At 39.9% G+C, this 18,930-nt stretch overlaps 1 protein-coding gene across 11 annotated transcripts in view; it reads left to right on the top strand.

The window, feature by feature from the left end:
* The window catches only part of RYR2 (ryanodine receptor 2), a 756,924-nt gene that overhangs the window by 463,869 nt on the left and 274,125 nt on the right, over nt 1-18,930 (top strand). For all 11 annotated transcript variants that reach the window (XM_043596215.1, XM_043596214.1, XM_043596207.1 and 8 more), the window contains 2 exons: nt 1,903-2,062; nt 5,184-5,331. In XM_043596215.1, coding sequence (XP_043452150.1) covers nt 1,903-2,062; nt 5,184-5,331 — 308 coding nt within the window. The remainder of the gene's footprint in view (nt 1-1,902; nt 2,063-5,183; nt 5,332-18,930) is intronic.

Raw genomic sequence — 18,930 nt, 5'->3', positions numbered from 1 at the left:
CAAAACAAAATATTTCTCATACTTTTGTCTATAGGTAAATGACTTATAAAATACTAGAGGTCTCCTAAGGAAATAGAAGTAACTAAGGCAAAGTCAACTGTATTCAACCTTAAAATTATTTATTGCTGTAACACATCAATTCATTCAACATATTTTTATTGAATGCTTACCATGTATCTGGTACTATTCTCCGTTTGACAGATAGTGAGGAATACGGCAGTCAAACTCTCTGCTCCAAAGAAGGTTGCCTGCTAATTCTGAAAGCCATAGCCCAGAATACTTAAAAGAAAAATGACGACATAGTTTTATCTCAAAGAGCATTTTCTCATGTTCTAATAATTTTTTTTTTAACTTGGTATAGTTAGCTGGTTTTCTTTGTACAAAGGAGAATCTTTGAGATGAAGCCGCATGTACTGGGGTGCCTGGGTGCCTCGGTCTGTTAAGCATCCAACTTTGGCTCAGGTCATGATCTTGCAGTTCATGGGTTTGAGCCCCGCATGGGGTCTGTGCTGACAGCTCAGATCCTGGAGCCTGCTTCGGATTCTGTGTCTCCTCTGTCTCTGCCCCTCCCCACTCATGCTCTGTGTCTCCCTCTCAAAGATAAACAAACATTAAATAAAAATGATGCATGTACCTTTATATTCAATATATAAAGTTAATTCTTGCAAACACTACAGATCATCAAAAGGCTGCTTATCTGCCATGCCCTGTTTCAAGTATAAAGACAGTTAGAAAAATGGATTAGAAACAGATCCTGACCTCAAGGCATAGTTGATTATAGGGTTATAGGGAATAGAACAATGACAGAAGAATGGCAGGGAGGCAGCTATAAAATAGGCTTTGTTCAAATCTCAGTAGTTAAAAAAGAGAATGAGGCAGCTGTGTGTGTGTCTGTACAGAGAAGTAGGGCAGTATTATTGCCCTAATACGTGCATGTTTAAATTTTTATATTTTCGGGGCGCCTGGGTGGCTCAGTCGGTTAGGCGTCCAACTTCAGCTCAGGTCGCGATTTCGCGATCTCGCGGTCCCTGAGTTCCAGCCCCGCCTCGGGCTCTGGGCTGATGGCTCAGAGCCTGGAGCCTGCTTCCGATTCTGTGTCTCCCTCTCTCTCTCTGCTCCTCCCCCGTTCATGCTCTGTCTCTCTCTCTGTCTCAAAAATAAATAAACATTAAAAAAAATTAAAAAAAATAAAATTTTTATATTTTCAATTTTATATTTCTTCTGAAACATGAAAACTTATGCTTGTTTTAGTACTTTCTTTCCATTTCAGAGTATGGAAGTAGTCTCTGATAAGAATTCCCTAAAATCCAGGCCTTCCTAATATTTTAGATGATTATGCACCTGGGATTTCCTACTCTCTGTCTTATCCAGAGGCTTCCTAAATTATATAACCAGGGAAGTCAAGAAGGGGGAATGAATTCATAAATGCATTAAAATCTCCCTATGCAATAATGAACAGCTAGTATCTGAAAGGACCCACAGGTTTATTAAATAAATATATGAATTTAATATAACATTTGAAAATTGAAGAAAATATAAACGGGAAATCTATCACATGTTTTCATTGGTAACCAGTATTTTCGTTAATACTATAAAAAAGCCTCAAATATTAGGAACTCAGAAACACTAAGTCCTTCTCAACTTTGAGAGATAGGTAAGGTGTCTTATTTTAGTTTTATTGACATAAAAATGAAAACAAAGATCGCGTGGCCTTTGTGCCTAATGAGTTATTAGCGTGCATGAAGGGCTCCAGGCTTGCTGACCGACCGGCCAGCGGTCCCCAGTGTGGTGTCTGGAATCATTAGAAGTGGGTGGGGCCATAAAAAGACCCTTAGAGGGATTTCTAAGCCTGGACTTGTTTTTGAAAGGCCAATTACATATCTCTTTTGTGTTGCTTTGTAGTTACCAGCTGACAAGTGGGTATAAGCCTGCCCCGATGGACCTGAGCTTCATTAAACTCACGCCGTCTCAGGAAGCGATGGTGGACAAGCTGGCGGAGAACGCTCACAACGTGTGGGCCCGGGATCGAATCCGGCAGGGCTGGACTTACGGCATCCAGCAGGTACGTGGGCGTTGAGCTTTACGGCACGTGGGCTGCGATTTACGGCAGCAACAGGTACGTGGGAATTTAGCTTCATGGCGTGGGGGCTGAGATTTACCTAAGTGGTCATCAGCATGATTCCCAACAGGAGGGATTAAATAATGACCATTTTGAAACTCATATACATTTCTTAATGTGACTGTGCACCAAGGCCCCTCTTCAATGCTCGACTCAAGAAATCAGATGACCATAGCTCTGAGTGTTGCCGTGAGGCACTCAGTGAATGTTAACCAGAACAGAGATTTATAAGGCAGTTTTGTGGCATTTGTCTCTCTGAGGTTGTGTTTAAGGAAAAACCTTTGACACAATGAGAAGATGGGGATAAGATAATAATAAAAGAGGTCCACAATTCCTTATTCGAATCCCCTGGGGCCAGATGAATTCCAGAATCGAGATTTTTTTTGGGTTTCTGGGACGTTGATGTGGTGACATATTACGTGTTACTTAGCACTCCCAGCAGGGCAGCAAAATGCTGCTACTAATTGTTCAGCACAGCGTAGGCATGATAATACCAGGAGGGATAAATAAAGACTATAAACAGGCTCGCATCAATTCAGATCGTGTTTTACCACCAACCGAGTTTTTGTTAAACTTTGGTAAAAACTGAGTTTTCAGGGCTTTATGGATTTCAGAGCCATGGATCTCCATTAATGGGTGGCCCCCGTGGGAGTGACTGTCATTGAGTACATATTGGAATAAACATGGCAGAGGGGTGAAGAGCAAATTTTAGCTTTACCTCCTTGTCACCATGTGGCCTTGGGAAGGCTACTTAAATTCTCTGTGCCACTGAGAATTTAAGGCTACTTAAATTCTTAAATTCTCTGCGCCACTGTTTTCCTCATCAGTAAGTGATTTAACTTCATTATATAACTTCTGTCTGAGAAAGGCTGATAACAGTGCCTGCCTTCTAACGCACACAGAGAACAGTTTGCTATTATATTAGGTGCCATTCACCACGCCCAGACGTTTACATGTATTCTTTTTAACTCGCAACAACAGTTATGTGAGGGAGAATGGTTTTTATTCCCGGTTCACGTGTGTACAGGGGGCCTTATTGAGAGCACTGCGCTCAGTGCTGCACAGCTAGCAGGTGGCAGACACAGCTTGGGATCAAGGCTTCTGACTCCAGAGCCAAAAATTCTTCACTTCCTTGTTCCTTGTTGCCTCCAGCCAGCTCGTTTTGGGGCTGCCGTGACTTAAAAATTTTTCGGGAATAAAATGGATTCTTACTTATAGGCTTAGACTGTGGTTTGATATACAGCCTCAGTGTTGACTTGAAAAAATGAATTTCCCAAATCCTTCTAAGCTGGTGACTTTTTGCCATTGGGAAGGCTAAAGAAAACTTGAATAGCCTTGAGTGGCCTCATAAAATATAGGTTTATATTGAATTAAGCTGGCTATAACAGAGGAGAATGTCGGCACTAAATCTGCTTAAGCATTTTGTGTGTGAGAGAGAGAGAGACAGAGAGAGAGAGACAGAGAGACCCTGATTCTTACACCCCAGAGGGCTAAGGGGTCCACACTGGCTCTCTGCAAAAGGAGGGCTTACTTGCCTTGAAGGCCACATGGCGGTGTCAGACAAACCAGGATTTCCCTGATGTCCGTCTCTTCCTCGAGGGATGTTCTTTCCTGTTCATGCATTTCCTCCTACACGCCTAAGGCTCTGTTTGAGCTGGCCAGAGCTCTCATTGAAATCCTTTCCCCATTCCCTCTCCCAGCTCCCACCCCTTCCCTCCACCGAATTCCCCACTGACATAACTCATGTTTGCTGGATTATTTGAACAAGCATTGTCTTGAATTTTCCATCACCTTCTTGTTAGCGTAATCTAGTTCAGACCTATAGTGAAAGTCCTTGAAAACAGCTTCATTGAATTACCTCTTCTCTGTCTGACTCTAGCACAGCTGGTCTCAAACCTGAGTGTGTGTGGAATCCCCTGGGGAGCTCCTGTGAACACTCAGAATCTTAGGACGTCTCTAGAGAGGATGATTCATTGAAGGCTTCAGAATTTCTGTAGAAAGTTTGGGGACAAAAACCATGTTGAAAAACAGGGGTGCTGGGTGGTGCATCTCACAGCTGGGCTGGCAGTGTAGGCGCTCTGTTTACACTGCTGGTTTATTTGGGGGTGGCTTTGGAGTGGTGCCCCCCACCAAGCAACCTAGGTGCTCTTGACCCTAATGGAGCAGGTATTGGTACGAATTTGCTAGAGCGAGGGGAGAAGAAAGTAGGAAAGGCTTTCCTTGCTCCTACCCACCCAGAACAGACCCACCACAGAACTCATTTTTCTCGAGAAGGTTTGGGAGGAATCACAGCCTCCTAATTCTTCATCATGCTGGGGTTATAGTGAGAGTTGAGTATGCTGCCCGAAATATGGAGAGTCTGACAAAAACTGCAGCAGAATCTCAGTGAGTGGATGGAAGGGAGTAATTTCTTTGCCAGGACGGTAGGATAGCCCACTTTCTGGCTTTACTGATACCGGTTTCGTCACATTTTTCAACTTGGAGGCTCTTTTGTAACAGCCAAATTGTGAGTTTTATAGTTCTTTCAGTATTTCTGTTATTAACCGGTCTCACAGGTTAATGGAGTCACTTGAGTGCATATTTTTCAAGCTAGTTGAGTTCATAGAATGGCTGCCTATATCACACTGAATTTTTCTGAGAAAGGGACCACAGCCTTATGTTGTTTGTAGACCGATGTCACTGAGAGGTGACCAGTGATCATTTGACTCTTCTTGGAACAAAGACTTATCAGTCAACCGTGCAAGGAAATGCTGCGTGCTCCAAATTAGCCCATTGCCCTGTGACCCCAGCAGATGAAAGATGGTTACAGAGATCCTTCCAGTTGGCTTTTGTTACTGCTGTTTTTACTTTCTGTTACTGCTTTGAATGGATGCAGTTATTCATTGGATTGAATCTTTTGTATTGATAGTGGTTCAGTAACTTACCTGAGAAGACAAAGAAGGTGGGGGAGAGGCAGCTTTTAACTCAGGGACTTTACTTTTCTGTTGTATCTGGTGGCTGTCTCATTTCCAAAATGATTGCTTCAGCACTGCTTTGATGACCAACACCTTTTCTCTTCCCGTAGGATGTAAAGAACAGAAGAAACCCTCGCCTGGTTCCCTACACCCTTCTAGATGACCGCACCAAGAAGTCCAACAAGGACAGCCTCCGTGAGGCCGTGCGCACGCTGCTGGGATATGGCTACCATCTGGAGGCGCCAGATCAAGATCACGGTATTTGGGTTTTCCTTTCTTCCTCTTGGGTTGCAAAATTGTGTAGTAGTTCTTTAAAGCCAAATAATTGACTGAAAGGGGGGGAACGTACGAGATGGAGTCCTTCAGGATGTAATTTAGTTTGTAATTTAGGCCAGTAGTTGGAGCATTTTTTTCCCTGAGGACACGAAGGATTAGGCTCATCTCTCAGTAGAATGTCTTAGGACCACAGTGATTCTGCAAGGGGAAGAAATGGGTTTACCTTCCCAGAGAGTCTGAGGTTAATTAACCCTGCGATTGCCCCTGTTTCCATCCCACAGGCTTTCCTTCAGCTCTCCTTGTTTAGTTTGTGGGAGTAAACCCATAGCTACTGTCTTCGGAACCTTCATTATTTTTACTCATACCTATAGACGCTATTCATTAATGAGTGCAACATTTTGCTTTAAGGTGAGCACATTAGAGTAAGCACTCAAAGAAATATGTGTTGAAGAAATAGATTTCAGAGGTTTTATAAAGAACACATTCCCCTTAAATAATACCTTTTAAGAATACGGTTTAAAATGATTAGTTCCTTAAAGCTTTGCCTGAAGTCTGAGTTGGTGTGAATATCCTTATTTTAAAATTGGCAGAAATGAAGTAAACTGTGCGTTTCCTTATAGTGGCTATATTTTTTGGTAGAAAGTTTTTAAAAATGCATCCTAAATATTCTCTGATGACTACTATTTTCAGTGTAATAGCTGTGCAAAGATGTCCAGACCATAAATAGTAATAATAGCTAATGATTTTACAGTGCTTATCAGGTACAGCAAATGTTTCTAAGACCTTAGGCAATTACTTACTCCTCACAGTAGTAATCCTGTGTGGATGGTTTCTCCCACATCCTGGCCAAGAATTGGTAGTGAATCTTTCTGATTTTAACCATTCTGATAGGTACAAAATAGGATCTTATTAATAGTTTTAATTCTCATTTTCCTCAGAGTAATAGTGTTGAAATTTTTTCTTGCACTTATGGGCCACTGGGATAAGTGTTTTTTCAAATCTATATCCATTTTTAAAAATTGGGTTGTTTTGTCTTTTTATTGAATTGTAACTATATGTCATTGTAAATATTTGTACATACATGTAGCTTTTCTGGATATGGAGACTGTGTCAGATATTGGAAATAACTCCTCCCAGGACCTGAGTTGTGCTTCCATTTTCTCAGTGAAATCTTTCAAAGAGCAGAACATTCTTAATTTTGATGAGGTCCATTTATGATTTTCCCTTCATGGTTATATGTTGAAATCTTGAATAGGTTGAAATCTTGGCCTGTGCAAAAACAAATATTTTCTCTGGTGCTTTCTTCCGGAAGTTTTATGATTGTAACGTTTTCATTTAGGTCTATAATCTGAATTGATTGAGTGTTATTTGTGATGGGAGACTAAGGTCGAGGTTCATTTTTGTCCAGATCGATCTTCAGCTGTCTCAGCACCGTCGGTTACAACAAATTACCCTTTCCCATTAAGTCAGCTTGCCACCTTAGTCAAATCTCTATTGACCATTGTGTTCTATTCATCCATATGTCTGTCTTTAAGTCAGTGCCACACTGCTATCTTTGTTATTACCACCTTATAACAAATCTTAACATCAGGTAGGGTAGGTCCTCTAACTTCTTCTTTAAGAGGTTTTTCGGGCTCCTTTTTTTCCTTTGCATTTCTTTATAAATTTTAGATTCCAGTTGTCAATTTGGTTTTGTTGGGATATAGTTGGCTTTATAGGTCAGTTAGGGGAGAATTGACATTTTAATAATATTTAGTCTATCAGTTCATGAACGAGACCTATCCTTCCATTTATGTTGGTCCTCTCTAGTTTATCTACTACTTTCAGAGTAGAGGGATTGCCCATTATTTTTAGAGGTATCTGATATTTTGGAAACTATTATAAATGAAATTAATTTTCATTCATCTCATCTTCCAGTTGAAAGATGAATATGTTGAATATGAGAAACACAAATGTTATGTATATGTTGATATTACATCCTGTGGTCTGGCAGAATTTATCTTACTTTTTTTTCTTTCTTTCTTTCTTTCTTTCTCTCTCTCTTTCTTTCTTTCTTTCAGGATTTTCTACCTTAACCATGAGGTCTCCCCCCAACGCCCCCAAAAGTTTTACTTTTTCCTTTATAATTATCATGCCTTTTTGTCTTTTGACTTATTGAACTGGGAAAGAATTACAATGTTTAATAAAGTGGCAAGGGAGATTATCCTGCCTTATTCCCAGTCGTAAGGGAAGAATTTTTATTGTTTCATCATGAAGTATGATGTTAACTGCTCTTATCACCACGAAGAAGTTCTCTTCTCTTCCTAGTTTTCTGGGAGCTTTTATCATGAATGGGATATTAAATTTTACCAAATAATTTTTTTGCCATTTATTGAGAAGATTATATATTCTTCTCCTTTATTCTGAAAATTCTGTGAATAACACTGATTTTTGAATGTTAAAACAAGGTTGCATTTCTAATACAACTCTGCTTAGTCAAGGTGTGTTATCCATCTTTATATATACCTGGATTCTCTTTGCTATTCTATGAAGGATTTTTATATCTAATTTCATAAGCAATACTGGTATGTCATTTCCTTTTCTTGCAACATCTCTTTGTCAGCTTTCGTTATGAGGGTAATCCTGGCTTTGTGATACAAAGTAGGAAATGTTCCCACTGTTCTCTGCATTTGAGATAGTTTTGTATTATGTTTTACTGAAATGTATAGAATTTATCATTAAAACCATCTGGACCTATGGTTTTATATTTTAGGAAAGGTATTTGATCATGAATTCAAATGTCTTTAATAGCTATGGGAGATACTTAGATTTTGTTTCTTCTTATGTCAGTTTTGATAAGTTATGTTTTTTTCAGTAAGTTAGTCAATTCACAAATTTCATGAATTCAGCAAATTCATTTAAGTTGCCGTATTTATTGGCATAAAATTGTTCTAATGTCCCTTATTATTCCTTTAATGTTTGGAGGGTCTGTAGTGCCACTTCTTTCCATTTTTGGTATTCACAGTTTATGTTTCTCTTTTTCTGTCATGGTCAGTCTTAGGGAGGTACTGACTTTACAAACCTTTCAAAGAGTGAATCAATCTTAAATGTATTTTTTGGAGGTTAAACTTTTTGACATTTGCTTATTTTCCCACATCACCAATCTTGGATTATTATGAGTCACTTGTCACAATTATGAGTGGCTTTGCATCACGTCTCCTCAGAAAGATGGCACTGTTGAATGACTGTGACGTCCTGTGGACAACTTCATTCTTTGATCAGTGTTAGAGCTCCTGGTTTCACAGCCCCGTGAGCCCCCTTTGAAGTGATCTATTAAATGTAATTAAAAAATATTTTTGATGTTTATTTATTTTTTGAGAGAGACAGAGAGACAGAGAGACAGAGCATGAGCAGGGGAGGGGCAGAGAGAAGGGGAGACCCAGAATCTGAAGCAGGCTCCAGGCTCTGAGCTGTCAGCACAGAGACCAACATGGGACTTGAACCCACGGACCTGAGCTGAAGTCAGACACTTAACCCACTGGGCTACCCAGGTGCCCCTAAGTGTAATTTTTAATGAACAACTAGGTATATCAGGCATCTAAATTTTTACTAATAACATAGCACTATGTTAACTAGACTTGTAGTGATCATTTTGCAATATATATAAATATTAGATCATTCTGTTGTAATATGAAAATAATACAATGGTATATATCAGTTACCTTAATAAAAAATAGACAAATAGGCAATATATGTAAATAGTAAGGGAAACTGCATTGATTTAAAAACACATGAAGATGTTTCAGATCTCCCTGATCATTAGAGAAATGCAAAATAAAATATTTATAGGTTTATATCCTACAAATTAAAATAATTAGAAAGCTATATGATACCATGTGTTGACATGGATGTGACACAATGGGAACCCTGTGCATCTCAGTTGAAAGTATAACTTGGCAAATTTGTTGCGTGAAAAGCTTGTATTATGTAGAAACCATGATTATGACCCAGCAAATGACACACTTGGGTGTAGAAACACTCATGTGTAGGTCTAGACACAGGTGTGGAGGAATGTGTTTATTATAGCACTATTTGTGATTGTGAAAGCTGAAAGTATCCTAGATAAAAATAATAGAAATGTTAAAACCTAGCATGCAGCAATTCAGAAGCAGTGATCATGAAGTACGGAATAGAGCAGGGATGTAATACAATTAATATAATTTCTGAGTACCTTACTGCTTACAAAAACACAAACCTGTCCAAGGCAAAACAGCATACACATTGGAGTGATGTCAGTGGTGGACACGGAGTGAGGAAATGCATTTCAGGATCACGGATTAGGGAAAAGGAAAAAAGTAATAGAGGAGACTTACACAGTCCAACAGAAAAATATAAATGACATGAATAGTGTAGTGTCTTAGCTCCCCAACACATCCACATCCACACACACACACACACACACACACACACACACACACACCATAAAGTAAAACAAAGCACCAGATTAGACAACACTCTGGCGCATGGGAGCTGGTTAAAAATATCATGGTACATTCATACAATGGAATATTATGAAGTTCTTAAATATAATGAAGTGCCGATAGGAAGCAATCTCAGATGTATCATATTAAGGTAAAGTAGCAAAGTTCTGAGCTCTGTGAAGAACATGGTACTATTTGCATTATAAAAAAGAACATATGTAAATGCTTGCATATGCACAGTCTGACTCTGGAAAGACACAGAAAACAATGGTAACAGTGATTGCTTCCAGGAAAGATAACCAGATAGCTGACAGACAGCTGTGGGAGGGGAGATTTACATTTTGCCGCATATCATTTTAAAAAAAATTTTGTACTCTATTTGCATTACCCATTCAAACAAACAAAAGAAATGCACTGTTTAAAAAACTATATATGGTTAGTATCCAAGAGGGGGAGTCCGTTTTACCCTGTACAAGATGTGCAGTATATGCCACAAAAAAATAATCAGTGATGATTATATTTTAAAGACATTATCAGTCAAGGGCATAGTCTGTGTCAGTTCCATCTGTTGTATTCACTTTTACGGATAACTTTTTTTGGATACTGCATAAGATGTTATCTTTATGACATATAGTTTTACACTATTTACAACCATAATATAATTTTATCTTCTTAACACCCTTGTGAGGCAATGTATTGTTACCTTACAGTTACCTACTTTCTTGTGACTTATGTGAATTTCAAGGAGAAAGGGAAGGAGTTCATGTTTCTAAAATCCATGTTTGGGTTTCATGTTACTTCCATATTTCAAGTCATCTTCATGTCCACTTGACTCTAATACATAGTTATTGAACATCTACTCTGCCCAGGTCTGGGATTCAAAAATGAATAAAACAGTTTTTGCCCACAGGTAGCTCTCAGGGTAGTCAAGGAAGATAGACTGAATTGTCCACACTACTATATGGTGTAAGTGTTAACGCTCAAGTATCATAGCACAGAGGGTTTAACTCAGCTTAGTGATGTCAGAGCAGTCTTCATAGAAGAAGTGTATTTGTTATCTATTGCTGTGTAACAAATGTCCCCCTAAAATTTAACGATGCAGCGAACATTTGTTATCTCTGTGGTTAGGAATTTGTGAGTGGGTTAGTCAGATAGTTCTGGATCATGGCCTTTTTTTGAGGTTGCTGTCGAGTTGGTCAGGGCTACAGTCATCTGAAGACTTCAGTGGGGCTGGAAGATTTGCTTCTAAGAGCTCATTTGCATAATTATTGGCCAAAGGACTCAGTTTCTCCCTGGCTGTTGGCCAGAGACCTAAGTTCCTTGCCAGCAGACCTCCTCAGAGAGATGCTTGAGTGTTTTCACAGAGCAGATGACTTCCCCCTGCATGGATAAGACATAGCATGACAGGGAGACCTCAATGCCCATTACATTTACTTCTATCGTATTGTTTGTTAGATGTGAGTCACTTAAAGAGCCTGCACTCAAGCCCACACTTTTTGAAAGGAAATATGGCAAAATATTTGTAGACATGTTTTAAAACCACCTACTTTACCTACTTAAAAGTAGGCAAAGCAAGGGTAATATTTAGAAGGATGCATAGGAATCAACCAAGTCCCGTGTATTCCAGGCCAAGAGTATGGTATGTAGAAGAGCCTGGGGCCACAAAAGAGCATTACACATGGGGACTTCAGTGTTGCATAGCTGAATTTCGAGTTTGAGAAGTGGCAGGAAATGAAGTAGAGGAGGCAGAGATTGAAAAAAAAAGATTTTTCTATTAAAAAAAAATAAGTGACTCTTGGGAGAATGGGTTGAATGTGAACAAAAGTGGAGGTGAGGACAACAGTTGGGCGGCTGCACAAGTGATGTTGAGGAGTATTGACGGCCCGAGCTTAGGCAATACTGTGAATAGAGACAATAGGGCAGAATCATTTGACATTTAGAAGTAGAATCAGCAGAAGGACAAAGCGGGTGGCAGGGATGGTTTCTGGGTCGGTAGATGCCAAGTACATCCACATTCACAGGGAACACAGGATTCAGAGCAAATAGAGGTGGGATTTTGGGGGAGATTCCAAGTTTAATTGTAAACACTTTGAGTTTGAAATGCCTGAGAGACACTAGACACTACCACGACTCAGTTCTGGATATAAACGTAAAGCTGAGGCTACCGCAAGAGAGGAAGAAAGGACTAAAGATTAAATATTTCTTTTTTTTTTAAAGGGAGGCAATTGGACATTTTTATATGCTAAGGGAAAGGACCAGCAGAAAGTGGGAGGTTGAAAATAAAGGAGAAGAGCTGGATCAAGTGTAGTCTCTGCAAGGGTTGGGGTGAAACCAGAGCACGGATGGAGGGACCAATCTAATATAATAGGGAGAACACCTGCTCCCCTAAATTTAGTGTGAAAGAGGTAAGGATTAAAGAGAAGGTAGAAACCTATGTTCATGGAAAATTAGGATGAAACACAGGGAATTCTTGTTTTGTGCTTACTGTTTTCTGTTGAAATAGAAAATGAGCTTATTTGCTAAGGGGCAAGAGTGAGAAAGGGCTGGACTGTGTCAGAAGACTTGCAGAGAACAATGAAGATTTGCTGGAGGTAGAATTCTAGGCTGGCTTTTTCTTTTTCCCTCAGCACTATGTATATGGCCTCCCGTTGCCTTCTGGCCCCCATGTTTTCTGATGCGACACTGGCTGTTACTCTTATTGAAGATCCTTGCATGTGATGTGTTTCTTCTCTCGGTGCTTTCAAGACTTTTTGTCTTTCAGTAATTTGATTATGATGTGCCTAGTTTAGATTTCTTTGAGTTTATCCTACTTAGATCTTGTAGAGCTTCTCAGAACTGTAAATGAATGTCATCAAATTTGAAGAGTGGTCAGTGTTTCTTTAAATATTCTTTCTGCCCTATTCCTCTCTTCTCTTGCTGAAATGCCCATTAGACCTGGGTTGTCACACTTGATTGTATCCCAAGGGTCTCTGAGGCTGTTTATTTTTCTTCATTCCTTTCCCATGCTGTTTTCCATACTTGATAATCTTGGTGGATCTATCCTTAAATTCTTTGATTATGTCTTCTGCTAGTTTAAACCTACAGTTGAGTCCCTCTAGTGGATTTTAACTTCACTTATTTTACTTTTCAGGAATTTCTGTTTTTTTGGTTTTTTTTTTTTAATAATCTCTGTCTCTTTATTGATAGGTTCTTTTTGGTGAGGCATTGTTCTCATAATTTCCTTTTGTTCTTCAGACATGGTTTCTTTTAGTTCTTTGGACATATTTAAATGAGCTAATTTATGGGGTGCGTAGGTGGCTCAGTTGATTAAAGCATCTGACCTTGGCTCAGGTCATGATCTCATAGTTCATAGATTTGAGACCCGTGTCGGGCTCTGTGCTGACAGCTCAGAGCCTGGAGCCTGCTTCAGATTCTTTGTCTGCCTCTTTCTCTCTCTGCCCCTCCCCTGATTGCTCTCTCTTTCTCCTCTCTCAGAAATAAACATAAAAAAAATTAAAAAAAAATAATAAAATAAAATAGCTAATTTAAAATCTTTGTCTAATAATCCAGTATCTGGGCTTTCTCAGGGACAATTTCTGACTCCTTTATTGTCCCTGTAGGAGACATACTTCCTTGTCTGTTTGCATGTCTCCCTATTTTTGTTGAGAATCAGATATTTTAAATAACATAATATAGCAACTCTGGAATCTCCCCTCCCCCATGGTTTGTTATTGTACCTGTAATTGTCGTTTGTTTGTTCATCGGCTTTCTTAACTAGCCTTGTATATTTTGTTTTCTTTGTCATTTGTAGTCCCAGGAGCCTCTGTTTCATTAGCCTCATGGTCAGCTAGTGATTGGACAGAGACTTTCCCAAATGCTTGGCGCTTACAAGTCTCCCAGTCTTTGTTGAGGGAGGGGCTCTGTGTGCATGTTGAGACATAACTCCAACATGCACACATTAGCCTTCACTTACCGCTTGTGTGGAACCTGAAGGTGTCCCAGAGGTCAAAACTTAGGACCTTCTCAGGTCTTTCTGAACACGAACACACACACACACACACACACACATACACACACACACACACACACAGAGCCCTGGGTGTGAGTGTGGCTTTCTGGATTCCCAGGATTACACTGGAAGTTTTCACAACCTACTAAGGACGTCTCATTCCTCAGCTCTTCTTCTGAAATTTTCGGTCAGCGTGTTGGTTGCCTCACTGTTATTGCCACGTCACGCAGCTGCAGTGTTAAAAAATTGCCTCTGATTATTTTCAACAAATGCCTTTTGGGAAATGATGGTTTGCATTGGGCCAACAAAGTCAGACCAGATAAAGATAAGCCTTGCAGTGGGATTTTCTGACAAACTACTGTGAAGGGAAAATAATGACAGTTATCTGTGAATTGGGCTTTGGAGGGTTTCCAGCTCCATTCTGTTCCCTCTAGAAGCTTCTAGGTTACTGATTTACACTGTAATTGAGAGGCTGTTGATTTCCACTGTGCCACATACCTAGCAAGAAGGGGATATCACTAACATAAGTTAAAATACCAGTAAGCCTGGGCGCCTGGGTGGCTCAGTCGGTTAAGCGTTCGACTTCAGCTCAGGTCACGATCTCACAGACCGTGAGTTCGAGCCCCGCGTCGAGCTCTGGGCTGATGGCTCAGAGTCTGGAGCCTGTTTCCGGTTCTGTGTCTCCCTCTCTGTCTGCCCCTCCCCCGTTCGTGCTCTGTCTCTCTCTGTCTCAAAAATAAACGTAAAAAAAAAAAAATTAAAAACAAACAAACAAAAATTACGAGTAAGCCTGCTGCTGTCCTTACAAACTTTCATCCATTTTGATTGAGTAACACTACCCAGATTTTTGCCAGACTTTGGTTAATTTCCAGAGCTCTGAAAAAAACTTGATTTGGACGGTTTTTTCCAGTGTTGTCACTGCTTTTATGGAAGAGGATTTTTAGAGATCGTTACTCGGCCATTCCTGCTGATGTCACACAGCAATAAAGATGAGACATAGCTGTTTTGTGGGATGGAAAAGAGAGCTAGCTGAAAACAGATGAAACAATTGCAGAGAAACATTAATGATCCAGTTGAGATTGGAGACTATGAGGTGGTAGTGGTGCCTGCCAATCTCTTGTTTGCCAGCAAGGTCAACAGAGCACGTATAGATGTTGAGAAGAATGAAGAACCCGAAACCAGACAAAGATTGGGGTGAACGGCAAATAAGAAGAGAAATAGGGCCAGGAAACCTAGAAACCTATGCAGATAGGGGCACCTGGGTGGCTCAGTCGGTTGAGTGCCCGATTTCAGCTCAGGTCATGATGTCACAGCTCATGAGTTCGAGTCCCACGCCAGGCTCTGTGCTGACAGCTTGGAGCCTGGAGCCTGCTTCAGATTCTGTGTCTCCTTCTCTCTCTGCTCCTCCCCTGCTCACACTCTGTCTCTCTCTCTCTCTCTCTCAAAAATAAATAATAAAACATTCAAAAAAATGTAGAAAGTTATGCAGATAAGGAAGGGAAGCCCAGGAAGAAGTTAATGTGTTTAAAAAGTGAATATGTTTGCAAAGGAAATGAGAAAACCAGGAGGAAAAAGTGGTGATCAGAGGATGGTGTGGTTTCTGAACATTAGGAATTTAGAGAGAACCGTTGATCGTTGATGGACAAGGTTGTCCCCCTGAAGTTACATGAGCAAGGAACAGTGAGGCTAGGATAGTACACTCCGCGGTGGAGGCTGAGACCCTGTTTCCTGCTCACCAGTGTGTCCCAGTGCCCAACAGCATGCCTGCTTCATAGTAGGGATTCGACTGATCTTTATAGAAAATACCTAAGACAGATTTGTTTTCTAATTGAAGGAATCAATAAGGGGAGAAAATGACATCTGAGTTAGGTGTTGAAGGGATCAAAATGTCCACAAGTAGAGAGTAGGTGCGACAGGGCATTTCTGCCAGAGGGAAAGCGTATCGGATATAACCATGCATAGAAAGAGTTGACGGATGATTGGTAGTCTAGTTAGGCTAAATCAGAGGGTATAAGTAGGTAGAAAACACTGTTGGTCGCAGGTGAAGGATTAGGACAAAATATGGAATATCTTGAAAGTCCAGATTAAAAAAAAAAAATGTGGGTAGATGTGTGCAAGGAGTTCCAGCCCCAGGAAGTTTTAAAGCAAAAGCTTGATGTGTGATCACAATTTACAATAGCAATGTAACTATGGCAACAGTGGGAAGGAACAGATTGGAGGGGGAGAGTGCTCAGAGATAGAGAGACCAGTTGGGAGGCTTTGGAAAATTTGTGATGTTCAGAACAAGGGTGGGGGAAATGGAAATTAAAAGATAGATGGGAGAGATTGTGTGGAATAAAGCAAAATAAAACTGGTGATCACTGAGATAAGATTAAAAACGTAACTGGCTATATACTGCCCTAGCTGGTATTAAAAAAAAAAAAGTTAAGGGCATAAAAATTTAGATAAAATGGAATCTAACCCTATGCAGTTTTTTATTTAAGTTTATTTACTTATTGTGAGAGAGACTGAGAGCGCTCATGAGTGGGGCAGGGGCAGAAAGAGAGCAGCAGAAATTATCCCACGCGGGTTCCATGATGTCAGCGCACAGCCTGAAGCATGGCTGGATCCCAGGAGCCATGAGGTCATGACCTGATTCCAAGTCACACGCTTAACCGACTGAGCCACCCAGGTGCCCCTAACCCTATGTAATTAAATCAGGGCTACAATTTATTTTCCACTCATCAGCAGAACGCTTACGTATTCCAGATTGAATATGAACTCAGTGGTGTCTTTGGAGTATTGTTCTACAATAACATTTTAAAACATTTGAAAAACTAAGTTATTCTTATTGCAAGGTTTTATCAAGGTTTAAATTGTTTGATTAAACATAATACCAGGAGGCTACAAGGATGACTGGTTAATCTCAATCATTTTAGAAGTTATTATATGAGCACACTTGAAGGATTTTAGGTACATGTGAACATTTTAAAGACACTAGCCTGCCTGCCTTCATAGCATATGGTAAATAACTTACATTTTCAATACATAATTAGACCTTGACTGCCCTCTAGCGTAAGAATCTTCAAAAAGTACAGTTTGGAGTACAGCACGTATGGGTGCTTAGGCTCCGTTTGATCAGTCACTGCTGTGTGGCCTCTCTGTGCTAGGATCTGTGGGGTACTGGGAACACAGGATTTTCCCAGACCTTACCCTTTATCTTGAGGTCGCTTGTTAAAGGCATAATCCCTTAATTTCTTCTTCTCTGGGTATCGCTATTCTTGGTAAAATTCGCTGGGAATACATCTGCTCACTGCGCCTGTTTTTAATACCAATTATCATTATGTTCATTGTGACAATATAAGAAAATCACATATACACACTTACATGAGCTAGAATTACCTACCAAGCTTCTACGAATGTCGAGTGTTGAACATGAAGGAAAGCATAAGAATTGTGTATTTGGAGGAACGCTCTTTGCCTTTGAGACTGGTGCTTGCCCATTGGATATTTGCCTGGATTCCTGTGTCCAGGGCTTGGAATAGTCTTTGTTCCTAGATTCAATTTCGCAGGCCCGTGAAGAGCATCCTTTGTGTCCAGGTGATCGATGCCCCAGAATATGCAAAAGAAATTTCTTGCAGATTGCCTGGATCTTTTTTCTTTAAACTTCTGTAGATCCAGATTTTCATTAAATATTGGAATTTCGTCAAGAAACAGAATGCTGAACCATCGCTTCAATAAACCCTGGTTGTCAGCTGCCCTACACTAATGTGAGAAATACCGAATAGGAGCTATGGATCACACAGGCATTCAGAGGAAGATCCATGGAGGTTACAAGTCCCGTGCATAATGGTGTCTGTGAATAGCATGTGTGTTTCCATTTCAGATTGAGTCTCATCGGGGAAGTGTAGGTGCAGTAGCTAAGGTCAGGGGAAATAAAATACCAGGACTAAGAAATTCTGCATTGTTACCGTGATTGCCACGTATTTTCCATATACTGTTCCCTATTTTCACTACCTGTACTAGCGGAAAGGATTCAGTGTTATTACCAAGGGTAATTTGTAGTGGGCTTTTAAGGAAATTATCTGTTATAGTTTTTATATCAAATTTGCCTTCCAACCTATTTAAGCTGATAAGAAAATTTGTTTTCATTCCTTGATTATACAGTGTGCATATGAGTGTGGTCCAATGTCCTGGAAACATAAAAAGGAAAAAAGAACGTGTGAGTTTTCTAGTAGCTTAGTTTTCTAAAGAATGGAATATTTTATGCTTAGAAAATTGGGAGTTTATTTGTGCATACTGGAACATAATGTATGATTTTATTTGAAAATATGACATAACGAAAAATAAGGATAACTACGGGATGGCTTTTTTGTTTCATGAAAATTAATTTCCAAATGTTTGTATGGATCATGGCTCATGTTCTGTATGTCTTAGATTAGTTCAGGGAGGGTTGTAACCGCGATTTAAGGAAGTCATGGATCAGTATGCTGTTTCTTCAGGAAATACTAAGTCTGAAAATCTGACTTCCATCTTTTTAGTACTGCAATATTTAGAACTATTTTCTTTTCTTATTTTTTTTTAAGTAGGCTCCACACCCAGTGTGGGGCTTGAACTCACAACCTCGAGATCAAGAGTCACGTGCTGTACCGAATGAGCCAGACAGGTGCCCATAGAACTAGTTTCTTTATAGCAGTAACTGCCTTCAAGTGTAAAATCTGATGATTTTTTTTTCCCTCAAAAAGTAGTTTGCTGTCCTGTCTTTCAAAAACCATTGTTACTAAGTAACAGACATGAGAATTTTTTATCTTTCACCATAGAGATGTTTCTCTCTCATTCAGTCTCCTGTCCACCCCCAACTTGAATGCATTAGAAGCAAACATTTTCCTCTTCAGAGGATTTTGTACGTGCAGTGTCCTCCATATGTTATTTTAAATGTCTGACTTTTAAACTCTATTAATGCATTTATTCTTCAGTAAGATGTTTGAATGTAGTGCATGACGTGTGTGTGCACGTGTGTGTGTGTGCACATGTGAGGGCACATACGTAAGCACTCGTGTAAGGTCGCATTTCGAATTTGAGACTCTCGCTGCTGGAGGCACGACCCTTGCTTGGAGCCAACAAAGTCGTTAGGTATATGCGTATGGGTGTGTT

Source organism: Prionailurus bengalensis, chromosome D2, assembly GCF_016509475.1.
Source record: "Prionailurus bengalensis isolate Pbe53 chromosome D2, Fcat_Pben_1.1_paternal_pri, whole genome shotgun sequence".
In the NCBI taxonomy this organism is placed as follows: domain Eukaryota; kingdom Metazoa; phylum Chordata; class Mammalia; order Carnivora; family Felidae; genus Prionailurus; species Prionailurus bengalensis.
This window is presented reverse-complemented; position numbering and strand designations above follow the sequence as displayed.